Below are 27939 nucleotides of genomic sequence, written 5' to 3'. Positions count from 1 at the left end.
CTTATTCATATTATATATCATAAAGAAATAATAAAAACTGCAATACAGCAGACTCACTTGGTGACTTTGAAGATCCTCAATAACCTGAGAGCTCGTAGTACACTGATGCCAAACGACGTGCCCGGCTGGATGATGGACCACAGCACTTCAAATATACTACCACATATCACCTGATACGGATACAAGCATACGGTTATTCATCATAATGGGAATATAATGTGCACACGTCAGCAAACCATCAATGCCTTTTTGTTAGTGTGTGTGTGTGTGTGTGTGAGGTCTAATAGGTTTGAAGTGAATGCCTGCACCTGCTTGTGAGTTTGTGCTTGTGTGTGTATCTGTTTGTGTCTTTGTGTACAGGTGTGTCCCCGAGTGCTGTCGGACTCACAATGCAGTCGAAGCAGTTGAAGGAGGAGTTGAGGTAGGCCTGCTTGCCCAGGCCGTACATCTTTACAAACATCTCCGTCAAGAATATCCCCAGGAAGATGAATTCAGCAAAATCTTCACGGAGGGAAGAGAAGAAGAGGAGGAAATCAGTACGTGCATCCCTCAACCTGCATGTGTAAATCATGCTCCCACCTATCCATCCTTCCATGTCTATAAGGAAGGGCAGTGTTTTATCATATACTTAAGTATGCATTTGATATAGAAAATTCTATTTTGTAATTTGTGTTTGGAAATAAATCTGTGATTTCTATCAAATACATTCAAATTCTAAGCTCAACCTTTAACTATACTGTTTTGTGGTATTGGGTGAAAACAATGAACAAACCACAAACTCGTCTAAAATCAGAGAAACACGACAAGAATCTGTGCGAAAGGAAGACGTCGTATGTTTGGATGTGCTTGTGTTAAGTGGTTGGGTCGGCTCTTTCGTGGATTTAGTTACATTTTCTTAAGAATTTGCTCACCCACTCCTTTCCAGTAATCTGTGATGAGACTATTTGTGCATTCGTGGAGCTAATCTGTGCATGTTTGCACTAAGCATGCATGTATCCCCCTCCCTCCTACTCACTCAGAAAATCTGAAAGTGGCTCTGGCTGGTCGTAGTGCACTACTGCCACACACAGTGTGTTGAGGCCCACCAAACACAGTACAGTCCAGTAAAAGGCCTGGGACTTAACAACGTGTCGGATTAAGAAGCGCAGCCGTCGCTCCCGCCGCTTGAAAGTCGATCCTTCGAGCTTGGAGCTCTTCAAGCTGGCACGGGCAAATGGTGAACCTGGAAGGATAAGCGAGGCAAATTGTCCATTATTAGCGTCACAGTGAACCCAACAGTGGTTTATTAGGATGGTTGTGTGTATTCTGGATCTTAGTGAACATAGTCATTTTTCACTTAAACACAGACACTTACATGGCACATGTAGTATATGATATACTGTAGGTCTCGATGTTCCCATGGCTTAACGGGCAAGTAAAAGAGTATGAGAGTATCTTCCCACAAATTATTAAAACAAAGACAAATATTTTTCATATGGAGCAATTCATTTGCCATCACCTTTGCATATCTGTCCAGACCAATAACAGTATTTGCTACAGACTTTCTGCTTGTTGACATACTCCAATGAGTTTTACAAGCACTTTCTATATCTGCTTTTATTTTTAGGTAAATATTGATGCATAATTCAGTTTTGGTAGCATCATCTCTGCTTTTCTTGGCAAATGCTGTCCCAATTAGATTATGTACACAACATAATATCACTACATGGAATAGAAAAACCCTTTGTCTTATGAAAAAGCGACTGTTGGGAGAAAGAGGGGTTGGAGGAGAGAGGAAGGGAGGATGTAACAAGGGCAGGTTAGAGAAAAGAAAGGTAGAAAATGAAGGGGGGGGGGTTGGGGACAGGGGAAAAAAATGTAACACGAGAAGAGAAGTGCACAGGAGTGGACAGGGGAGGCAAGGAGAGGGAAGGAGAGGAGAGTCGGGTAATGCTGATATGCAAGATAAGATAGCATCTGTATGTTCCTGTGGTTTGCCTTTGTGTGTTAGTGTGTGTGTGTGTGTGTGGAGTGTGTGTGTGTGTGTGTGTGTGTGTGTGTGTGTGTGTGTGTGTGTGAGAGAGAGAGAGAAAGAAGGAGAGTATGTATCTTACCTACTGCCAGATCCCCCTCCCCTTCCTCTGGGTTTAGAAGCTCAGCTTTGCTCTTATGGTTCTTCGTGGCTCTCCTACGGGAGCCTGTAGCAGAAAAAAAATGTTTAATCTATTGTACAACAGTACTGATATGCTTGAATGTGTTCAATTCATTAGAATCATAAAAAAAAAAAAAACATAATCACGCATGCACTAACGCAGAACAAAGAAAACAGCCAATTCATACCATCATAATCGTTTTCATTTTCATCATCCGCCAAGATGACCTCTTCTACAAAACACACATGAGGAAAAATGTTAACACAGTAGAAAGCCACATTAAATGTATCTTTGATGGCTTCCACATCATCTGACAATCATTTTTTTTTTTTTAATCATCAATTGTCATTTCTCATTTTAATTAAAACTGGAAACAGCGTCTATGGGCTGCACCTGTGCTTGGTACTCATCCCTCCCTCCTTTGTTTTTTAGCTTCCTTGTTTTTGTGTAGATCGTCTTTTCAAGAAGATCAAAGGTCTGTCCTTTCTATCTGCCCCTTTATCCCCTCCTTCCAACATCGAACCCTCCATTCCTCTTATCTTCTCTACATCTTTCCCGTCCTCAGCAAACAGGTCAGAGTAAAAAGACAAGAGAACAGCCGGTCTTCTCATTGCAAGCATCAAACAAGTGTCTTTAATCCTGGTGATGTAAGTCAAGGCTGTACAAGTGCACTGGCCATAATTCAAGTTTGTTTGTACAACATTCTGAGGAGAGCTATACCTTCTGTATACTTTACCTCCCCCAGGGAGGAAATTAGGTTCCAGAAGACATTCCTCACTGAAATATTTAATCTGTGTAACGTGATAGGCGGGAGATGACACCACAAGTTTGGGAACAGACTTGAGCTGGTGAAGATAAATCTGCACCCAGCACAAACAGTAGGAAGTGTATCTGATCATCAGCACCTGCTTCCAACATTTTATCTTAATGTATCAAAACTGTTATGATCTCATATGATGTAATCCAACAGGGTCATTTTTGCTGCGCTTTATGGTTGTACATACATACTAATGTACGTACCAGCTTTGCAGATCCACTCCAGATAGCCGTTGAGTTCCCTTTCGATCTGCTGCTGTCGTCTGAGCTTCAGGAACTCGCTCCTGTTCTCCACACGCTCTCTCTCTTTGGCAAACTCCCTGCAGAGACACACACGCTCATTTTTAGTGTGATATGCACACAATAAACATTTTTAAATGAGGGTAACAGGATTCAAATTAGGATTCACACTCACAAACGGACACACACATGCACACACACTTACCCTGACAACACACCCAGCACCAGGTTAAGCATGAAGAAGGAGCCGATGATGATGAGGGGGATGAAGTACATCCAGTTCCATGCACTCCCTGAGGCATCGTTGCTCTGGAAGCACGCACACGCACACACACAGACATCAGACAGAGTAATCAATGTTTTGCTCTTCACCTCTGAACTTGTTATAATAGCATCTAAGCTAACAGAAACATCGCTTGGTTAACAGTTTATTGCAGTGAGCACTGGGAGATTTGCCACCACTCACAATGACTGAGACATTAAAACATTCCTACATAGTAGGATGACTGTACAGCTGCATGAATCAGCTCCAACGGCATATGCTTTGGTCCGTCTGTGCTGAAGGCTACGGGTATGTTAACGTCTGTCTCAGCACCCGCGTATTAAAAGAAAATATCAATGCAATTTATTAGGCCTGCTCGTCAAATTAACGCGCATTTATTTGCATTCAGGTACCGCACACATAGCATGTGTGTTACATGCTCCCTGTCAAAAGCTCTTCAGAGAATTAAAAAAATAAACCGTGTTAGATCTGTCTTAGATTATCATCATTAAATGTCAAACAATGTGACCATTAGGGGAAATAGAGGCTGGTGCAGTAAAAAGTGCTGTCCACTGCTGTTGGAAACATAAACAACAGCAGGGCTGACATGGTTTTGCTTTAAGTCATCTCAATAAGTAAATGCGTATCTGCCACTCTATTTAGCTGCTCAGTGCAGAGTAAATAATATATAACAAATGCTTTGGTCTCTCCCTCTCTGTCTCTAGCATCCTGCTGTCCAGGCTCTCCCTCCATTTCTTTATTCTCTCCTTTTGTGTCCTTCTGTGAGACCCCTTTCTCCTGCCTTTCCCATCTGTTTTATTCATTCTGATGTTTGCTCATTTCCTTCCTTAATTCCTATCTTCTTACCTTCCCTCCTCCTCTCCTTTTTCTGTCCATTCCTTCTCACTGTCTCGACACTGACTCTTCATTTTACCCTTTCCCACCCCCAGACCCCCTCTTCTCTTTGCCACTTCTCTTTTTCTTACAGCCTCCCTGTCTATCACCCCCCTGTCTCCTTCTTCCTCCATCTTTCCTTCTTCCTGCACGTAAGCTGGTATTGCCGCTGTGTACCCAATGTACCGCAGACCCTTTTTTCTACCATTAAACTTTTATCATTCCCCTCCCCAGCAGCTGCAAGAATAACTTGGGCTGAACAGGCCCTTTTAAATATAGAGCAGCACCGGGAAGGAGGGACATAGGGATAGAGACACAGAGTGAGAGGGAAAGGGAGGAAGGGAGGGAGAGAGGAGAGAAAGGAAAGAAAGAGGAAAAACAGGAAAGAAAGAAAGAAAGAAAAAGAGCAATGGGAAGAATGAGGAGGACTGGGAGGGAGAGGAGATGGGAAAAGAGACGACTACAGTAACAGTCGAAGACCCTCATCTACCTCTGGTTTCCTAGCAACCGTTGCCACTGACATCAGGGAACTATTCAGTCTTGGCCATGAGTAATGACACTGTTCAACACCTGGTACCTATTTTATGGGCAGATGCACACTGTGCACATGTGAAAATCACTGGATGTTTTAACACTTAGATTTCAGTGTTTTATGAGAGAACATAATCTTTGAGGGTTTGATTGTGCAGACTTTAATGAAAATACTAACGACAAGAATGGACGACCTAAGCCCTAAGGTGAGCGCCATTGGACTAGTTATTTCATTTTTGCTTTTTGTGGCAGGATTATCTACACAAAATGGCCGCCAAATGCGATAATAATGGGAATACCAGTGTCCCTAAAAACAGGGCTCACATGGCAAACAGACTGGTACTGTATAATTTCCACTCTGAATCTAATTAATTGGCTATAGTGTTTGTCTGCTGGTGCAGACAATCCATGACAAGGACTGATGGGTTTTGCATTCTGGATTATCATCCTCTTCACTTAAATGATTCTTTCTGCTCTGGCCTAAAACCACTGGCTGAGAGATCTGCAACTTTCAGCTGACTGGCTGGTTGCTCGGTGGCCCCTTCCTAAAGTGCCTTCAACAGTAACTGGTTCCTTCAGTGTATTTCATTCCTGCTTCACTAGATACGTAGCTTCATATACACATGCTCTGTATTCCTGGACAGGCTGAAGTGGATAATGAGGTGGTCAGTGAGTGTGTAAAATGTGTTCCAAGCACTGTTCAGCATTACATACATAGTAGAGCAGTTCAGTCCAGCCCTCCATGGTAATACACTGGAAGACGGTGAGAATAGCAAACAGGATATTGTCAAACTGGGTGATGCCGTAGTTTGGTCCCAGCCAGTACTGTCTACACATGGTGCCGTCTGGACACAGCCGCGACGGAGGCTCAGTTCCACATGGAAACTCTTCTCGGATCTCACCTGAACGTGGATGAAAAGTGGGGAAGTGTTTTGAAACAAAACAGAAAAAGGTATCAATATGTGTCTCCAGTGTCCACACTGACATCCAATTCAGATCCAATCACTGGGTCACAGTCACGACACGGCACAATAGGCTTGAATTATACAGACATGTTCTCAACTTCTTGAACTCTTTGCAGATGGAAAGCAATTTATTTTCTTAACTCCATACAGGGGGGAAGGGGACAAATTAAACAGATATTGGCAATAAATGAAACAATGTCTGTGGAAACTGCCTTTCCCATCACAAAAACATGTAATGGAAGGATTACAGAGAATCTAACGCCAAAAAAGTCACTTTGTTAAACGAAATTGCATTTCTAATTTTAGCACAGTAATGATTTAAAGTTTGCCAACTGCAACTGGCATGGTCTTCACTGGGGGAAACAGTTACAGTAGCAGATTAATCCTAATTGCCCTATTGGCAAACACACACACACACACACACACACACACACACACACAGATGGACAGAGACATGCCGTCCTTTACCTGTGTGATTGTCAAAGCAGGTTGTATGGAATTTGCCCATGTAGAACTCCAGACCAATGATGGCGAACATGAGGATGGCGAAGAAAAGAAGCAGGCCAATTTGCAGCAGAGGGATCATGGCCTTCATGATGGATTTGAGCACCACCTGTAAGCCTGGATGACACATTGTATGCAGCATTTCAGATCCATCATCAGTTTTAATATCAACGGATTTTAAACAATTTCAAGCAGGTACAAGGATCCCAAAGACACAGAACTGCAACCTGCTTCCTCCTAATTATTACACTGTTAACCACGTTGCTGCATTGGAAGAGCTGCCTATTACATGGTGCACACTACAGTATGTGATGGAGGAATTGAACCTGTGATCACAAAACACATTTAACTGAGTTAATATAACCCATGTGAAATGCTGTTTTGTGGAAACCAGCCACACCTTTCAAACGTATATCCCATATTGGAATGGAAGCCTCATAGGAAGCTTAGTGACTTTTATGATGAGTAAGCCTTGGTTTGCCTGTTCAACCCTGTAGTGGCGTCCATGCTATTAATAACACTGCAGTGGTGCTGGAACACTACTGCCACTATAACATTTAAAAAAGGAGCAGAGAGTGCACAGAAGAACCACTTTCGTTGGAACACTTTGGGTGTATTATGCAGAATTACACAAAAGCTGCATAAAATCTTGACACAAAATGCTTCTCCGTGCTATTTTGATCCTCCAATGAAATCTAAAATTGTTTAAAGGAATGTCATTTTCTCAGCTGTTTGGGATAAAGGACAAAAGGCTGTGAAGTCGATTTTTCAATGTCACTTTTAGATCAAGAGAAGAGCTTTGACTTACTGGGAATACCGGACACCAGTTTGAGGGGCCTCAATACTCGCACAGCCCTGAGGGTCCGCAAGTCAAAATCTGAACCCACAGTGGACAGGATCCTGAAGGGAAAGACACAAATGCAGAAAAGTGTGCACAAACAGGCAATCAATATTTAAGCTAGTCAAGCTTGTCACTGTCAGTTAGCCTCTTCCTGTTTTCCTCTGTCTCTCTCAAACACACACTTTTATAAACACACACACACACACACACACACACACACACACACACACACACACTTTAACACAAACCCATGCCAGGTCATTACAAGCAACTGGGTGAGCGCTGTATGTAAATCCAGTACGAGCTGAGATAATCAATACAGCTGGGAAGTGAAGTAGGACGGAGAAGTGTATTGAGAAGAGAAAGGGATGGACTGAAGGGAGAGTGCTTTGCATTGGGAGCACAGAGGGGCCATAAGATGAAAAAGTTTGATGAAAGGAGTGATGGGGAGGAGAGGGAAGATGGAGCCGATGACGAAGAGGGAGGGGAGGAGAGAGGAGCTTAGAGGCATGGGGAGAGAGGGAGCGCTGGCAGATGGTGAGGATCAGAGATGCTGACTTGCCTATTTTTTCCTATTTTTATTCCTGGTACGTGTAAAATATTTTGACCTCAAGCCGTCGCCAGGCTGCAGAGTAAACATGTTGTGGTGTGTGTTACAGCACGTGTCTCGCCACTCATCTTTTAAAGACACACTTGTAAACAGCATGTGTGTGTATGTGTGTACTTGAGAGGGTTAAGATGTTCCCTTGTGCTGCCAGACTTCCAGTCAGTACCTTCGTCTGACGCACACTGTGAATCATCCTCCTTCCCACTTCTCTCTCGCTTCCTTCTCTCTCTCTCTCTCTCTCTTTCAGTCTCTCTGACACATTTCCACTTTCCTCTGTTCCACTAAGAGGCCCAGTGACACAGCAGAGCCTTAATCACAGGTTTGAAGTCAGCCTGCTTTGCTTGGAAATGCACAAAACTGACAGGAAGGGAAAAGTAACACCAACCCAGGATCTATGGGTGAAGGTATACTCAGTTGTGGCTTTGAATGCTGTATTGCATTACAAGGAAGCCCCCCAGTGGTAGGTCCTCCATCACAAGTGTAGGCTGGGGTCCTTGTAATGACATTGTGTGATATCAAATGGCTCATCGGAGGCTGACTTGTAACTGAGAGGTTTCTGGTTTAGTCACGAGGCAACACTGTACTTCAGCTGTGTGTGCATTGAAAACATTAGCGCAAAAGTGGCCTTGAGCAACTCACTGAATCCTACATTCTGACATGTGCAAAGAAACACAAAACATTAAGATGCATTACTGGAAGTGATTTTCAAATTAGAGGTAGACTACAAATAGTCCAGACCAAAAATATTGGGTGCTATTAGCATATGTGCAAACATGCTGTATCGGTATCAGCCAATTATCCAATGACCAATGTCGCACCAGAGTTTATGGAGACTTTTCTGGGATGGTGCACCGGCAGTGATGCGTTTTACATTGATTGATTGGTTTGCCAGGGCTGAACGTATCCATGGAGAAGACTACAGCAACATGGGGCGGAGCCTATGGCGTCATAACCACGACTACAGTGTAATTCATCTAACTGCCAAAAGGGGGAGACAAAAGTCACGCACCCCAGGTTTAATAACAATATGATACCGTATTGTTGAAACATTGCTTCTCAGGGAGGTCAGAGTGCAGGCGCAGCTACACATCACTCACAAGCAGGTCAGGATTCAGCGTTTTGGTCAAAGGTACGTTCGCTGAAAAGATGCTTGGCAGCACGTAACACTGCATAGATGCAAGTGAGGATGGTGGTAAAGGGAGAGAGGGAGGGGATGTAGGTGGAATACAGTATGTATGGCACAAGGGGAATAAATGCAATGAAATAATAAACAAAATGTGAGGACAGGCAGTATTAAGCTTAAAGCATAATATTTAGGAACAGTTTACAGACACACACGCTTTCATACACACACGTCTATGACAAATGAGTCCGTCCTGTGTATCTCTGCTGTGCTCCATTTTGGGATACGATACAGAAATCATTTGGGGAAAATCCTTTCGCTGCAATTCCACGTTGTTTCGTGGAATCTATTTCGGCGACATGACAATGTATCAATACAGTAATAACTGTGATAACGACAATGAAGATGTTGATAACACAGACAATGATGACAATGACGATGATGGTAATATGATGACATTTCAGTTTCTACACGGCACCCGTCGTCACAGTGTCAGGCCGATGAGGCAATTCCTCATTCACACTGTCTCCACGGTTACTGGGCCCTTTCTCATTCATAAGTGTTTCCATGGCAACAGGGACCTTGGCTCATTGATAGAATCTCTGTATCACCTTGGTAACAGGGCCAAGGGAGGAGCCTGATTGATTTTTTTTTTTTTTATCTTCTTTCTCTTTAATGTAAATGTATCAAAACGCACACAGGCAAACACACATGCACACACACACACACACGCACAGATAGCAAAGGTATAAAGACACAGACACAAACATCTGTACAGCAAACAGGCACTGCTTAGAGATCAAACATATTGAATAATTTTATTCACGTATGCGCACTGGAAAGTAGGTCATTTGGAATAACCAATGGAAAACATTGTAGGGACCGAGATGCCGTCTACAGTACATTGCATCCTAACACACACAGAAACGCAGGTAAACGCACAAACATACAACCTGCAGAGGAACACAACTGATAAAGGAGAGCCACATTAAGCAAGATTGCTGTAACGCAGTCTCCCCATTGACCCCTTCTCATGAGACACCAACACATTATACAAACACAATCTTTTTTGCCCGCTCTCTCCGTCTGCTTTCCTGCTGACTTCAGCTAAATGTGGCTAATTATCTCTGTCCACATCACTGACCAAATCGCTTCGTCTCTTCCCCAAACTCCCAACTTATCTCTCCTTGTCTCCTTGCTTTCCTCTATCACCATTATTAAACTATTTCAGATTTCGCATATCTACATAAAAATACAGATACAATTACAATATATAAATCTCTCTCTCTCTCTTCATATTCATATATACCCTACCCTTGCCAGTAAAGGTGTTAATGAGGTTATTGATATCTAATTATTCCTACAAATGAAATTCCATTTAACATCATGTAACATCAAAACAGGTGAATGAAATCTCACGCACATTGCTTTATATCAGAAGTCCACACAGCACAGCTCTGTCCCATGCAGTATTTAATCACATGAATGTGACAGCTGCTGGGAGTTGGAATAATCTTTCACAGTACCCTCAAAACACATTTTAAACTGAGAGACGGACTATTTCAAGAGAGCATAATTCCAAAATGGCAATGGAGACTGAGGGAGACGATTTTAAGGCAGAGATCAGTCATTCCTCTTACTGTCATTTCACTGTTAAGACAGATAGATTTTGCAAATCTCAACTTCAGTCGATTAAAAGGTCACAGGAAGGCTTCCTTCCTTTCGTCCTTCACTTCCCTGTACCAGTCGTATTGAAACAAAAGGACCACAACAAGAGGGAGGAACAGAGGCGAGGATGCAAGCCAAGAATGGCTGTAAACTAAGGGTAATTGGACTAAATAATCAATAGTGGGCATAAAAAACAACTAGCTTATTCCCAGGGCCAAATCACTCAGGCAATTTACTACAAGAGATAGGTCAACGCACAAACACATGGGCACAGACACAAGGATGCACACAAATCTGCTGACCTCCAGCAAGGTTGCAGAGTGAATAGCTAATCTAGTCAGACATTTTAAGTGGCATTTGCGTATTTGTCTTTGTATGTATTGTGCAAGTAAGTGCACTGGGAAAGGAATGTTTGAAGTGTTAATGCATAGGTAGGTGTGTGTGTGTGTGTGTGTATGTGTGCGTGCGTGCGTGCATGCGTGCGTGCGTGCATTGGTCAATGCGCTATCAAAGGTTTCGGCCAGAGGTGGGTAGAAAGGCCAAGTAGCCTTTCATCTTCAAAGAGCTGTACCGCTAAAAACACAAACCCCATTCACAGAGAGCACAACAAAGAAATGTGTGTGTAGTGCGCGCAAGTGTGAAATGTATTGACTTCAGTCAGTGCGCATAATGTATCACAAGAATATACAGTATGTGTATATTCAGTGCTGGAGCATATTCTCTGTCTGTACATGTAGCAGCAGCTTCTTGTTTTACTGCAAATTGGTAACAACACAGCTGGTGGACAGAGATGGAGACTACTGGGTGAGTTCTGTGACTGCTGGACTGCTGTTTACGTTGACAAATAAAGGGACTGTTTACCTGAAAATCTGTTGATCATTGCTTTATTCATGCTCCATAATAATGCTGATTTCATAAAAGTTGCACTTTTCTTTATTTGCTCTGTGTCATTTCCACTGAATTTTCATCTGTGCCTGAAGTGAGTTGTTATTTCTTGGACTGGACATCTACAATAAATAAAGTTTTAGCCAAATTTACCTTGTTGGTGCCCCTGTCGGTCATCTATTGAAAACACTATCAACTCAAGTTTAGTCGCATGCGTATTACAAATCAGTACTAATGGAGCAGAGATCACCACATGACCAACAGACCTACTGATGCTACAGGAAGAGGGAGGAGGACAGAGGAAGACGGGAAGATTTAAACCCTAACTTCCATCTATTGAATGTTAGATTGCCAGCAAACATGATGGATGCTCTCCATGTCCTAGCCAGGATTCTGAACATATCCACAATGCAGCCTTAAAAGAGTCTTAACCTACAGTAGACCATAAAGACATTCAACCTACATACCAGTGCTCATGTTTGTTGGTTTCAAAGACTAAATCAGAAAGTAGTTCACAGTTACAATGTTAGAGATGGGTTGTCATTACGGACGTAGGCTTTACTCTCATCTGGGCATTAACTGTGAGGATATTTCGTGCCTGCATGTTGGATCAACATCTCCAATACGACGCCAGTAATGTACGTACGTGTAGGAGACGCTGACGATTTAACTGCTGTGTCATGCTTGCTTGGATTTCCTATTATGAAACACCGAGGGAGGAGGATTATGTGAGACCAGGCATTTTTTGGACGTTTTAAGGACAGCCTCGCTTCCTTCTGCCCTCTGTATCTCAGGACTTCCTGCTGGCTCACTGACACTCGTCTTCTCACTTCTGTTCTCTCTTGCAGTCACTCTGTTGTGCCATGCTGAGATGAGCTTGGCTTCATGATTGCTCTTATTAAAGCATAAGGACATACTGGCAGACTGAGTGCTCACTCAGTATGTGTGTGTGTGTAGTTACTCTGGTGCTTTGTCAGCAAAGATGTGTAAGATTTGTGTGACCCATGAAGCTCCAAATCACACAAGCACGCACACAAACATGTAATGACCTCTCTACATATTCATTTATACTCCACCACAATCATTTCACTGGACACAGTAGCCTAATCTAAGACAGTTTCACCATGAGACTTACTTTCTGTCACAGTCCTTAGGCTGCGTCGCATTTCACAATCCCTTTAACCTTGCTTTCACCTTCTCACTGAGCATTCAAATGAATTGTCATTATCATAATTATCATTTTTAGCATTGCACTCGGCATCTAGCTAAGCAATTGTCATCGTTGTATCACTGCTCTGTTGTTAAATGTGGGCAAATCCGCATCTGAATCCTGTCTTCATGTTGCCGTTATTGTACTGCTAACCCTTGTTTGTTTTCCTTCATTTCTTGCACTCTTTCATTGCCTCTTTCTAATGGTTCCTGTTGTCTCTCTGTCTCTACTTAACTACCAGCACCTATGAATTTTCTTGCATCCTCTCTTCGCACCTTTTATTCAGCCTCTGTTCCCTCTGTGCCCACCCCCCATCCCCCATCTCTGTTTGTATCGAGGTGACATTTGTTCGCCACCCAGGCTGCTGGCTGCCTGCAGTTCTGCTCTGTGATCTGACTGCTGCCTTGCTTCGGATGGGGCCATTCATTAGGGCAAAGGAGCAGGGATAGTACACTCACAAACACACACATGCACAAACACACCCTGAACCACGTGACACACGACTCCCTTCTGTCCAGTTTTAGTTGAATGAAGCACGGGGAAAACCACATCTGATGCTGACCCCGTGTTTCTATAACTGTATGAGCATTCATGCAGGTTCATCCTCTGCATGTATGACTGTGTATGTGCTTGTAAAATGTGTGTGCTTGGGTGATGTCTCTTCGCTTGGCACTCACCCTGTGAGCACCACCACGAAGTCCATGACATTCCATCCATTCCTCAGGTAGGAGTTCTTGTGGAAGGCGAAACCAAGGGCCAGGATCTTTATTCCAGACTCAAAACAGAAGATTCCAATGAAGTACGGCTCTGTGTCATCCTGAGGGGAGAGAGGGAGCGAGCGAAGGAAGTGAGGGAGAAAGGAGGAGGCTTAGGTGGGAGTTCAGAAGAGTATTTTCAGAAATTAGCCCACTTTTTGTGGGCATTATGTTCAGTGCAGCAATGTAAGGATGGAAGACAATTTGAGTGCATCCACATTGTCTTTTCTAACCCCATGGCTGCACTTTTACATCTGAATGTGACATTAGGATATTTGTGCAACTGTGTCTTAAATATTTTGCAAATTCCTACTGTATCTGCAAGAATGTGCTGTTTCTACAGTGTCACAGAGTGCAGAACATTTGGATCATCATGTAACTCCGCTGAAGTAAAATCAATGAGGAGTCAGAACTGTCACCTAGACTGAATCATGTTTACACACAGCTCACATGCTCACATACCGTGTCACGTCTGTTGAACTTACCAGGCGCTCAGACAGTGGCGTCTTGTCCCCATCAGGCAAATGTTGTTCCAGAGCCAGGACGATGCAGTTGGCAATGATGGTAGCTAGAATCATCCACTCAAATGGAGTGAGGAGGGTCAGTCAAGGATGTAACACGTTTTGAGACATAAATCCAAACAGTTTCTATCCCAAAGTAAAATATATAAGATTGAAAGAATACAGGTTGATGTGATACTGCTTTTTGTACAGAATCAGGTCCTTACTTTTACCCTACTTTGGTCATTGATTAAGCTAATTAAATCCTCTAAATAACAAATACTTGTAGGTCACTGTACCTGTCTTAAACATGTTTGTTTACTATGTTTGTATCATATCAAGGCCTTAAAGTCATTATTGTCAACAATCTTACACATACAGCATATTTCAATCCTTTCTGTCATTGTTTTGTTAATGAATAGGCAAAAGTTCAGAGTCAAAGGGTTTAAAAAGAGGAAAGACACAGAGCTTCAACGCAGATTTATTACTACTATGCACTATTTAAAATGGATTTGTATTTTCAGAGAGATAAGTGATTGTTGTTCTTAAATTAGTAGGCTAGTACTTCTGTGGGGTTGCAAATCAGACTTTGACTGTTAGATTAGAGAAAACTTGAAGTTGCACGAACAGCCAAAGTGCAGATTTTAGCTTTTATTATTTTGTCTTGCACTTCAAAAACAAAAGTGCTTGCTTCAAATAGCAGTTTTGTCAACCTTACAAGAACTTTCAGGTGCTCCAAAAAGTAAGATTACCTCACCGATATGTACAAAAAATCTAATATTTACTGCTTTGAGAATTTCTATCATTTATTCAATGGAAAATTAAGTGGCAAAACAACTAAGATGTATCACCACTCTCATGTCAAAGGTCAAACGTAAGGTCAAATGTGTGCAATGTGAATGCAGTGAGTATATAATACAGACAGGAGGCCTATAGCTCAAATAGACCGATGCCTGGCTTCTCACTGCCAGTGCCGCCTGTTTACACAAACACACACAGACCCGCAATCCTCCTCACCACATCATTATGAGTCAGTTAAATATGTTCTGCTAAGTGCATGGTCTGGTAACACACCACCCACACAGACAAACAAAACAAACAAACACGCACACACGCAAACAGACACAGGCTACATTAAAGTGTTAGTGTGTGGTAGTATGCCCGGACACCAAGTGAGATTTACTGTGACATCACCGTTTGGCTCTGAGAGAGAGAGGGAGAGAGAGAGAGAGAGAGAGAGATAGAGAGAGGGAGAGAGAGAGAGAGAGAGAGAGAGAGAGGGAGAGAGAGAGAGAGAGAGAGAGAGAAAGAAAGGGGGAGTATCTAATTGTACATCTAATTGTGTTTGTCACAATCCCTCTCTGTGTCTGTCTCTCCCAGTCTCTGTGTCTCTCTGTAACACACACACACACACACACACACACACACACACACACACACACACACACACACACACACACTGGTGGTGTCTTCTTAAATCAATCCCCCTGTCTCGTTAAGGTCACAAGATGAATAGTTACATTTAAAAGAGAAGAGAGAAAGCAAGTGAAGAGAGAGACAGAGAGAGAGAGACAGAGAGAGAGAGAGAGAGAGAGAGAGAGGGAGAGAGAGAGAGAGCAAGAGAATGCAAGTGCAAATGTGGGAAGGAGATGAATGAGTGATCAGGAGAAAGGGAGGAGGAGGAGTGGACAGAGAAGGGGAAAAGGACAGAACACGTAGATGAGAATATGGGAAAAAAGAGGAGTGTGACTTTCATCATGAATATAATGATCATGTGTGCGTATCATGGATATAAAGTAAGAATAGCAATTTTGACTGAACCTTTGCTCACTGTTGTTGCTTGTTTGGGCTCTTAAAGCAAATCCACTCTTTCCCTCTTCTATTCTATTCTTTCTCCTCTTCTTCTTCACCTTTTTCCTACTTGCTTGCTTCCTCTGGGAGCAGCCATTCCCATGGTAGATGGGGGAAGGGGAAAAATTGAATGGTGAAGGAAGCAGAGGCTATTTATGGAAACATACATCATATGTGTGCATGTGTGAAACACGTCTGTAACGTGTACATGACTGCTGTGTGTATCTGTGTGGATGTGTGTGCGCACCTGTGTATTGTGTACGTTTACTTTCTCCGGTCATGATCAAGCAAAGCTGCTCTAGCTTGGTCCAAGCCCACAATATGTGCGTATGTTTGTGATCACATGCATCTGTTTGAGCACACACATTACTGCAACACCCAGGGCACCACTCAATTAGCCTCCCTGTCCCCCAGCAATGAGTGTGTGTGTATATGTATAGGCATGTGCGTATGTATTGGCCTGTGAGAGGGCAGGGTGCTGTTGACTGAAAAAAGGAACGAGAGAGAGGGAGGGAGAAAGAGAGAAGAAGGGGATGGGGTGAGAGAAGGAGTGAGACTGATATAGAAACGCAGGGACAAAGGGACAAATGTGTGACAGTGTGTGTGCGTGTGTGCGTGCGTTGCGTATTAGAAATGCTCGTCATGCGGAATGACTGTTCGATGTGTGTACACACGATGATCATTTGGCACATTTTGTCCCTGCATTGTGTTTCAAGGTGCCACATGACTTGCTCCTTCTTTACACTGGCAGTGTGTGTGTGTGTGTGTGTCTATATGGGTGTATGAAACATTCAGCACATCCTCAATTATCTTTAAAGATGCCCCCCCGCAGACACACATACACACACACACACGCGTATGTATATACAAATTCTTCAGAATATGAATAAATGACTCACACTCTGCCATAAAACTTTCAATAATGAATGTCCTCTTCCTCCCTCCTCAATGGCTATATATAGCAACATGACAGAGTTAAAAGCACGGGAAGAATCGGGGGTGACGGAGAAAGAGAGGAAGAGAGAGAGATGAGAATATGTAGCTCTCTCATCATTCTCCCGCCCTTCATCTTTCTAATGTTTTCTTTGTCCTCAGTCTCTCTCTCTCTCTCTCTCTTGCCTCCACTGTGTTTCTCGCTTTACCCGTGGTTCTGCATATGCTTGCTTTTTATTATCTGTCTAGGTGTGTGTCTGTGTGTGTGTGTGTGTGTGTGTGTGTGTGTGTGTGTGTGTGTATATATATACACTGTAATGGGGACAGTAGTAGGTCGTAGACGGAGATGTCTCGCCAAGAAAAGGGAAGTGAGGCCCTAAAAGTACACCACTGGAGCCAAATTATGCGCGCACACACACACACACACACACACACACACACACACACACACACACACACACACTTTTCTACTAGCCTTTTCTTAACCTTGTCCATCAGCGCTCCATCCAGTCTTCATGTTCTCTCTCTTTCCTACCTTCTCTCCTCCTCAGTAAAGCCCCTGCCTGTTTCTCACTGATATATTTTCCCCTCTACCTGCCCTGTTAAGCCTCCTCTCTGTCCTTTTCTCCCACACCTCTCTGCTTCTATATCACTGTCCGCTCTTACATTATTCCATCTGGCTTTCATTTTCCTTCCTCTCTGTTCTTCTCCCGCTCGTTTCTCCACCTCTCCCACTTCCTTGCATCTGTCCATCCCATCTCCCCTCAGTCCACCTTCCTCTCACCGAGTCCACCCATCAATCATCCCTATCTCTATCATGCCATCTCCATTCAATATCGAATAAGATGCCGCATCAGCAAATGCACGAGGACACCGACACCAAGAGACGAGAAAGAAAGAAACTGTCCTGTGGGCACAGACATGACTGAAAAGAGTGAGTGGTGAGGAATAAAAGTGAGAGAAGGGGAGAGGATGTGGAAGAGGGAGCGAAACAACAGTGAGGAAGAGAGAAGGGCAGCGGAGAAGAGCATAGGAGTGCTGAATGAGGGATAAAGCCAGAGAATGACAGAGGGGTGTGAGAGTATTGCGGTATTTTCTTCTCCTGAGCAATGTGTATGCTCTGCCGAAAGTAGGTTAGTGGCAGAACACACGGACACACACACATGCACAAAGGGAGGGGGGTGGAAGGAAGAGAGTGGGTGGGAGACTATACATCATACTGTCACATGCAGTATGTATGAGTGTATGTAATATGTGTGAAACCGACACACCGCACTGTATAAATCACTGCAGCCCTCACATGTTTCCATATATTGACACACTTCGCACATTTCTGTACCACCGCATCACCATATGTGCATTTTCTATTTTTTTTAATATCTCACAGGTGGGTCAAAATTGGAAGCCCTTATATCTGATGTAATGATGGCAACATTGCATTGAAAACACACACACTTACGCATACGTATATGCAGACACACAATCCCAACACAACACTTGTCAAGATGTCCGCCCCTCTAGCCTTCACGGTCCTGCCTCTCTGCACACCATCCATGCTCGTGCCAAATTGCCGCAGACGCACACATATTCATACATGTACTGCACACACATGGACCAACACTAGACTTCACTTGACTAAACTGCACTTGTCTGCCAACAGAGTCCAGACCAGCTGCTACCCTTTAGGAAGGTGCCAGCCTCCCTATTAATAAAAGCAGGCATGAAAGTCTGGGGCTCCTCTCTCACTCTGACAGTCAATATCTGCTCAGTCTACTTCTGATAAACCACACTTCTATTTTGTTTACTGTAAGACATTCACTTGGAAAAAAGGCTCAATAACTGTGCAAATTTCATTATCATCATCCATGTTTTAGAGTTAGACAAGAGTCTGACTTTGCAAATAAGAAAAATATTGGCACCACGGCCAAACAGCCAGTGCTGTAGATGCCCCTGAATATGGCTTGAATGCCCCTTCTACCACACAGCCAGTTCGGCCAGCTTGGTTTTGAACTGGCTGTTGTGCCCTTAAAATAAAATAATATAAGCCACGCAGTAAAGTAACAAACTCAGGCTTCCCAGTGTCTCTGTCATCACACTGGACATAAAGAGCAGGGTGAGATTTCTCCCGCTACATACACAACAACAGCTAACTCGCTAGCTAATAATTAATGTTATGTCATAAGCACAAGCAGCTGAACACTGTACAGTGTAAGCATTAATACACGTGTTTCAAAGTTTACCGGGACACTGCTGCGTAGTGGAAGCTAACTACAAACATACATAGAGTTTAAAGCTTGCTGTGAGATCAGACTTGCTGTTGTTACTCAGCAAGATGTCACGACAGGATGCACGCAGCGTGAAATGGCAAGGGAACTAGACAAAACTGTGAGTAAATATCGTAAACTTGACAGCTTTTTCACTGCATTCATGTACATCTGGCCTTGGCCCAGCTTCTTAATCTGTTGAATTTTATGGGCGTCGCCATCCACAAGTGCTGCGTTACCGCCATCTGCTGGACTGCCCCCTCCCCCATCTTTTCCAGCATTGCCACGGCCTGCGTGAAAAGGCGCAATACGGAGATGTTCCTGGATATACAGCAGCTGTAGGTTATCTCAGCATTGGGTGAAAGAGGCTTATGAATGTACTTTGCTTGTGCTGCATGTGAGTGACTGGGTGTTTTTAAGAAGAGGAGGACAAAAAGAAAAAGAAAATATGTTAAACTCATAACTTAGCAGCTTCCCCTTTTCTCCGTCAGCTCTTTTATATGCCTCACTCCTTTCCCCCGCCCTCCCCTCTCTCCCTCTCTGTCCTGTTACATTATGCAGCAGAGCACTGGCAGAGCAGCTCAAATGATTACTTCATTTTCTTGTCACTTTTCCCACAGAAGCACTGATTTGATAAAATGAATGGGATTAAGCACTGTAGTTGAAACCTATCTAATTATTTTGATAATCAGCAGCCATAAAAGATAAGAGACATGGTTGAAGCGCTTCATTTTATTCCAGTATCATACATTTTAAATAGAATCTTACCAACTGCAGTTAAAGTGTCTCTTCATATTTCAAACATTGCCGCGTATTTTCACATTTAGTAACATTTTCACTGGCAAAATATGAATGGATATAAGTTATTTTAATTTGTTTTTCCAAGCTATAGTCAGGAATCTTAAAATCTAAAAGAGAGAGGTTCTATTTCTAAGCTAAGGGAAGATATCCACAACGCTCGATATGGACTTAACATTTTACGTCGTGCTTACAATATATCTCACACCAGAATGACTGTGTCTCCCTACAATACACTCATTTGTCAGTGAAGCCCACACAACAGCTGGTTTTTGCTTTTGCATTCAATGCTGTGATCAAAAGCAGGACAAGAACTGCGATCCAAACACAATCTGACATGAAACTTATATCAAACACATGTCCATGCCTCAGTGCTGCAAAACATTTCATGATTCAACATTTATCCCACTTTGGCACCATGTTGGACTGCGTTGCCAAACAAATGGGAGTGCCCGAAGGCCAGTTTAGCCCTGCTTGGCCTCTCTCAGTCTGATTTAGCATCAATCAGTGTGTATAGGCCTTACAATCGCCCACTTCTCCTGCCTGCTTATTCCATACGGCATATGTTGTATCTCTATCTCACCCCTGCCACTGCCTCTCCCTCACCACCCACATATAGCCGAGTTGTCACTTTGTACAAGATGCTGACGGTGGTGTGTGTGTGTGTGTGTGTGTGTGTGTGTGTGTGTGTGTGTGTGTATGTGTGCGCACACCATGGGCTATGTGTAGAAAATCAGTGTGGCATGTGACATTTTTTACCTGTATCTGCAGGGAGGCAGTGCAGGTGTGTGTGTCAGCATGAACGTGTGTCGGTATACGTCACAGAATGTGCTGATTTAACCGTGTGCCTTTTTTTCGCTGCCAATGTGGATGCGTACATGCGAGTGTGACTGCGTGTGTGAGTGTGTGCCAGCACACCCTGCAGGTAGAGTGCAGGTTTCCAGCAGGGTTTGTCTAGTAACAGCCGCAGCACATGACTAAAGAACACGGCGCAAAAAAAAAATCAATCCATCAGACTCTCTCCCTGTCTCTCTATTTTTCTCTCTCTCCACGTATTCCGAATCCCCAAAATAGCTCTGCTCCACGTCACTGCAAGCCCCCCCTAACTCCCGACACACACATACACAAGCATTCTAAAAGACACACACCTAACACAAACACACACACACACGTCCAACTAGCCTGCAACTGAAACTGAATTATTCAACAGAACCAGAATGCACAGCTAAGAGAAAGGGGAATGAGAAAAATACAGATGGAAAGAAAGGACAGAGAGACTAAGACAAAAGAAAATAAATAAATCTGATTCTATTCGACGTGCATACGTGTGTATAAAGTCATCATAGACAAACAGCCACACATGACATCTGTTTCCAACAGACCAAGAAGTACATGACGATAGGACTTTGACGTCCCTGACGAGAAGTACTTAAAATTCAAAATGCTTGTCTAACACAGTGTGATTCTGGAGATTTTTCACAGCGAATCCAAACTAAACATTTACTGTGGGGTGAACATGTCAATCCTCTGCTGCAACATCTGACCGCAACCAACGTATGATGTCAGAGCAGACGTTTGAAAAGGTGACGTCTCGTCTAAAAAATGATGTAACGATGCACTAAGACTGTGCGAAATCGAATGCAAAAATCTGCACACACGAGGTTTGACTGCCGCTGGCAGTTGATACCGATATTTCTATTCTGATTTATGTCCTAGTTGCTACACAGCAGCATGTTTCCATATTGATTTTGCTTCCAATTCTCAATTGCCATATATGTTACAAGGGCACCCATCTGCAGTATATCAAAAAAAAAAAAAAAAAACCCAGCTAGCATGATGCATTCATCAAATTTTAGAGGATCAATTTACAATCTGAGAACAGTGAACTAGAGAGAGAGAGAGAGAGAGAGAGAGAGAGGGGAATGTAGATTCCTCACTACCTCCAATGACCTCAGTGTTCCTCCACCTCTGTGTAAGAACGCTGTGGGAGGACAGACAGATGTATTTCAGTGCACACACACGCACAAGCACACAAACACACGCACGCACCCAGACACAGTAAAACAACAACGCTCTGCCGATGATCAATGTCAAAAAGATGAGATGTTGCTATTTAAATGAAAAATGGGTGTTTCAAGTTCTTTGCTTTTTTTTTAAACAAAAGTAACACTTTTCATTCTCTATATTCTAAAAATACTGACGGATTAATCAGGTCACGTTTTCCGAAGACAACGCTGTGGATGAAAAACGCACACAGCACCTAATGAGAAAAGTAATGTGTATTTTGTGAAAGTGTGAAAAAAAATAAGATAAACAATCTAAATAGATTAAGTTTTCTTACAAGCTTGATTTTGTGTCGTTCTGCGAGCGCAGACGTGTGTGTGTGTGTGTGTGTGTGTGTGTGTGTGTGTGTGTGTGTGTGTGTGTGAATGCTCATAAAAACCCCAGCGCCAAGTCTGCCCTAAGGGACTCAGGATACAGATCAATTCACACATTTATTACCAGACAGTCAAAGGTATGAGGTAGGCAGATTGAGCCCTGAGGGCACACACATGCGCACACAAACACAAACACACACACACACATACACACACACACAGAACAGGAATCGTGACACATATGATGACACACACAATCACATGCATTCATTATTGCCAACAACTGTGAGCAAACTAAACCAAACAAGACTTGCAGCTGTCAGGATGTTCAGCAAAATATCCCCCAAACTTCTAACAAATGCTTTAAATTAGCATCACAAAAGGCGGAAGCAGCCAATTAGAGGGAGGGCAAGATGCAGTGGAGGACAGCGAGTGGAACAGCAGTGGCAGGGAGGAGAGAGAAAAAGAAAGAATGATGGATAGGATTTGAGCGAAAGAGAAAAAGTACAGGTAGTGAAACGTGAGAGGAGACGACAAAGCTTCACTTCCTATCAGTCAAAGAGACAGTGAAAAAGACAGAGGGAGAGGGAGAGGAGAGGAAAGGCGAAGAGAAACGAAAAAGGACAGAGTTTAAAAAATGTGTGGGGGTTTTATTTTTTTGGGGGGGTGGGGGGGGTCTAAAGAATAAATGCAAGTCGCTGCCATGTCCAAATGACAAAAACAAGTCTGTGTGTGTTCTGTCTGCAGTGTAGCTAGCAACCCTGAGTGTGTCTGTCTCTCCACCGCTTTGTGTTAAATGATTTATATGCAGACAGGCAGTTTGATTCTCCCTCTCTATCTCTCTCTCTCATTAGTCTATCCCTCTCTATAATGTCTCTGTCTTACCGACTTCCCCCCTCCTTTCTCTACTTCTGTCACTCAATAGTCCATGTCTCTGCTCTGTATCTCTAGTCCAGCTGCATACGAGAAGCAGAGCAGAGACAGCTTTTTACCTCCTCCACTTAAAAAAACAGCTCCTTTTATCCTATATAGCACATAAATACACACAACTACCTCTCACTTACTGCCCCTTAGCCAAACACCTGGAAGACAAATAAAAAAATAGAAACGTGGAAAACAATTTAAGAGACTACACACACACACACACACACACACACACACACACACACACACACACACACACGCTTCGTGACAATGGTGTAAACTTTCCTAACAACCAGGAGGTCTCTACGTCAAAACCGGAGAACATGAGAGGAAAGAAGGGTGAAAGAAGCTGATGAATCGTGCTCTTTTCAAGTAGCTCCTGTTATTTTTAGGCTGGCCTGATGTAAAAGATCAAGACTCAAGTGTGTGTCCAGATTGAGGAGAGAGACCCCGTATGAGCAGAGTGTGCATTGTAAGGCTGAAAAGGTGTGTGTGTGTGTGTGTGTGTGTGTGTGTGTGTGTGTGTGTGTGTGTTTTCCAAATGAAAAGGCAGATAGAAAAAATATGCAGCATAAGAATGACCCACAGACTGTGATAGACATGTAAACAAAGCAAAAAATTCAAACAAACAAATCCTGCATATACACACACACACACAGACACAGACACAGACACAGAGACACACACACACACACACAAAAAAAAACATTGACACACACAAAATAACTAAGCTGGTGTTAAGTCTGTGTAGTTACCAGCTGACAGATGCAAGCTGGAGAAAGGCCAATAAATAATTTAGATTCTGCAGTGAATGTAGATCACTGACTCTCCACATCCACCCAAAAACACCCAGGTCTCTCTCTCTCTCTCTCTCTCTGGGTGTGTCTCACTTTCTCCCTGTCTGTCTCTCTTAATCACTTAGCATACACACTCTGGCTATGTGTGTCTCTGGACTCTACTCACACGGTTGCAAAGAGGTGAGAGACCTGACTATTCTCTGTGGTGGTCTGGTCAGGTCCACTAAATATGTAGGGGAAAAAAACTGCTCCTGACTCAGACACACACACACACACACACACACACACACACACACACACACACACACACACAGAGACCTGAACTACGTTAGTGTGCTCCCTTAGGCAATCTGCTGACACAATCAGGAAGTAACACACACAACATCACCAACCAACACCAACCTGCATTTGTCAGTAAGTGTAGGAAAGGTCAGTCAATCACAGTTACTCATAATAAATACTACAAACCCTTTATGGCTGACAATTTCTCATATATATTAGCAGCGCAAGTAGTAGTAGTAGAGGTACTGCAGTTACCTACCTTTGGTCTGATGACAGCATGGACACAATAGCAAATGTGTAAAAGCACAACGTACTGTGACATACGGAGTCATATCTATGTCCATGTCTGTTAATTTTTACCACAAACTAAGAAAAGATGTTGAAGACGCAGAAGAGAGAGGTTGGCTGCTCAGTGAAACAGCTGAGCAAAGAGATTAAACCCACTTTTCTCGAATGGCCATTTGATATCTCATTGATTCTGGGTCATATAGGATCAGATATGGAACTCTGCTGTTCACCCAAAACACAAACAGCACAAAACTCAAGGCGTGCACAGCATGCACAAACTAACTGATGACATGCTCATCACTAACTTTTTTTTTAACTGAACACCTTTCACACCCTATGATTACGAAAGGGGAGTTCATTAAAAAAGACATTCCTTGTATTATATTTCATGTTGAGCTCACTGTTACTAGACAGCTGGAACATATATTGACTACCTCTCCATTTACAACGGTGGGGGAAAACACACATTAGTGTATGCTGATGATGCAAGCAACACCATACGGTGTGTGTGTGTGTGTGTGTGTGTGTGTGTGTGTATGTGTGTGTCATGTATGTATGTGTGTTATGTATGTATGTGTGAGTGTGAGACAAGTACATTATGTAGATTCTCGGGGGTGCTAATATTAATGTCCTACAGAGGTGCATATTAAGAACTTAGCTGACACTTGATACATTGAGGGGTTACATGGTTTACTCTCAATCAAGTGTATGGCAAAGGATGCACATTCGACAAGGTCAAATGCGCTTTTAGGGTCAGAGGTCAGTCGGACTGGTAATGGAGATTTCATTTCTAAGGTCCTATAGGATGACCCTTTTAGTTTCAACTTTCCCCCAGCATGTAATATGATGTGCTACTTCTGAGCACATTATGTACGTTATAATGCCCTGTCAAATAGTTCTGAGGCCAAGCTCAGATTTGAACAGTTTTGATTTTACATACCAATACCAATCATAAATTGTCTCTCCTCCGACAACATAAACAGTAAATTTAAACATAAACAGTAAATTTAAACATAAACACTGATACTCGGGGTAACATTTAAGATAGCCTCCGCAGCTGAGTCGCGTTAATTCAGTGAAATGTCCCTAACCGGCTGTTGTAACAGTTACCTCAGGTCCAGCGTCACTGTCTTCATCTGAAGTTTGTCTTTTGACTGCGACAAGTTGGGTTTTGGTGTACTTTGGAAGTAGCCTTAGATGCTAACGTTAGCGTTGCCCATTTCTCCTCACCTGCGCTGGCAGATACTTTGGCACCAGCGCACGCGTCGCTGCGGTGAATTACTCGCGACGTTTGAGGAGCGTGGTGTTGTTTATGGTATTGTCGCGAGCTGTTTTTCGGATCGCAGCAGCGCTGGACACAGTCGAGAACGACATGTTTTTCTAAACATCGGATATGATTTTATTTTTTCGGAAAAGTGGGTGCTTTTAGTGGCATGTGTCATGGAGGTAGCAAGAGGGGGCGGGTCACACACCACATACTCCCTGGAAGAGCAAAAAAGAAAAAGAAAAAAAAAAGCCTACAGTTACCGTAAATATCCAAGTACAAGCCAGTTTTCAGAAAATGAGTATCACCGACTACAGTGGCTCACAAGGGTGGAAAACTTCTACACAATTTAGCTGTCATTCAGTGAGGGTGAGACGCTTTGTTTTTAAAAGAAGATATAGAAAGATTTATGTAAATTATGTTGAAGTACCTGAATTGCAGTACATTCATTCATTCTCAGCATAATGAAATCCTAAGAGTGGACTGTATGAACACTAATGTGTGTCTATGGTTCAGTGTGTTTACTAAACTCAGTGAGAAGGCTAAATATGGGTATTAATTGTGTTTTTGTCTACCACTTGTTTCAAAAAAACACAACAGCAGCACAGTAACAGGCCTGCACTCTGTAATGCTAATTCTAATTAAACAACCAAATATCTGTCTACTGTATCTAAATGTAGATGTGAGAGAATAGTTATTTATATGGTACTCCCATGGGTCCAGAGTCAGTTCACAACTAAATAAAGCTGCAGGTCATCATTCTGCTGAATAGTGAATCCACTGAGAGTCATAAATCTGGTGAATCAAGAAGCTGTTTCAGTCTCCATTCAGTGAAACATCAGTCAGTTTGCATCTGGTAACACTTCTGTTGGCTGCAGGTTCTAATGAATCAATCACAGTTCCTCTGTATTTCAACGAGCAGTACCATTAATATTTCTGAGCCCTTTTCTTCTTTGTATTATGCAATGAGATTTTCTTTAATGCTGACCATGAAGCAGTCAGTGAAGGACAATTGGCAAATACTGTATTACCACTGAGAAGAAAACCTCTTAAAATTAGGCGTGTGGTGGGGGGATGCTAGTGTGGACATGTGGTGGTATGAAAGATCTGGAGCATGAAAAAAGGATGGAGGTTCAAATGCAGCACTTTTAAGGCACGACACACCTGCAAAATGTTACAGGATAGAGGCAAAATTACTTTTTTTAATAAAGCCCAAATGGCCACTGTGTCCACTGACGCTGACTGTCACTGAGGATATCCTCACTGAAATTGGGGGGTGTCACTCTGAGGGTTATTTGCTGGCAATGTTGTACTGCATGCTAGGAACGCGTTTTAACACAGTGCAACGGACAGTGACGGCAGCTACATGACACATGGTATATCCAGAGGCCAAATGTACCTTCACTCACTCCAACATCCATTATTTGAATATTAAAGTTTTACTAGTAGCCATGTTACTTTAGCACAGTTCAGTTTTGTTCATTTTAGTTTGGTTTGGATTGAGCCAGTCATGCAAAAGCACATCAGTTGATGAGAGACTGATCATCTTGACTCAGTCCACAGAGGTGCAATGGGGTCTGGAGTTACCTGAGATGACCTCATGATTGATATCGGCGTTGTCATACCATGTCCTGCAGAGTGAGGACTTTCTCGGCAGACTCTAGCTTTTGCACGTTCGGTCATTTAAGGATCTCGTCCATTCACAGGACAATTAAACATGAATAGGGCAGAAATAACTAAATCCTTAACAATAAATGGATGATTTAACACCTGATTACTACTGAGACATATTCAAAACATGCAGTGGGTTTTGTCTTTGAAATATTGATTGAATGAGATTATGCAAATGTAATTTTGTTCCTTCTTCAGCGTAACTAACCAGCCTCAGCTTGGTTAGTTTACAAGCTACACAGTAATATCATCTATATGTCCAACTTAATCAAGGTTGCCCACAATAGACCAAGTAACGTATAAAGAGGATTGACAGTATACCATGAATGTATTCCCTGGGAAGAGGGATAAAATGCTGTCCTCGGTACACCTCACAATTTAAGACAATACAATAAACACCAAAACCACAAAGCACAGCTTCAGAAATTACCAACACATTGAATCAAAACCTTGAGACCGTCTCAACAAATATTAAACATTAGAAACTTCACAGAGGTAGGAGTTATTGCAGAGCTATTGTGCTGGATTACATTAGATTGTACTAGTGTTCATGTTA

The 27939-nt window shown here is 42.8% G+C and overlaps 1 protein-coding gene across 8 annotated transcripts in view; it reads right to left on the bottom strand.

Annotated features, from left to right (window-relative positions):
- The window catches only part of cacna1aa (calcium channel, voltage-dependent, P/Q type, alpha 1A subunit, a), a 77253-nt gene that overhangs the window by 45304 nt on the left and 4010 nt on the right, over positions 1-27939 (bottom strand). For all 8 annotated transcript variants that reach the window (XM_076752353.1, XM_076752346.1, XM_076752352.1 and 5 more), the window contains exons 2-13: positions 13919-14025; positions 13356-13495; positions 7153-7244; positions 6309-6461; positions 5590-5777; positions 3394-3497; positions 3153-3268; positions 2320-2364; positions 2094-2177; positions 1016-1222; positions 389-501; positions 58-170 (exon numbers count right to left, since the gene is read on the bottom strand). In XM_076752353.1, the coding sequence (XP_076608468.1) occupies positions 58-170; positions 389-501; positions 1016-1222; positions 2094-2177; positions 2320-2364; positions 3153-3268; positions 3394-3497; positions 5590-5777; positions 6309-6461; positions 7153-7244; positions 13356-13495; positions 13919-14025 (1462 nt within the window). The remainder of the gene's footprint in view (positions 1-57; positions 171-388; positions 502-1015; positions 1223-2093; positions 2178-2319; positions 2365-3152; positions 3269-3393; positions 3498-5589; positions 5778-6308; positions 6462-7152; positions 7245-13355; positions 13496-13918; positions 14026-27939) is intronic.

This window comes from Chaetodon auriga, chromosome 16, assembly GCF_051107435.1.
Source record: "Chaetodon auriga isolate fChaAug3 chromosome 16, fChaAug3.hap1, whole genome shotgun sequence".
Lineage (NCBI taxonomy): Eukaryota > Metazoa > Chordata > Actinopteri > Chaetodontiformes > Chaetodontidae > Chaetodon > Chaetodon auriga.
The sequence above is the reverse complement of the archived record's forward strand: the minus strand, read 5'-3'. Positions and strand labels throughout refer to the sequence as shown.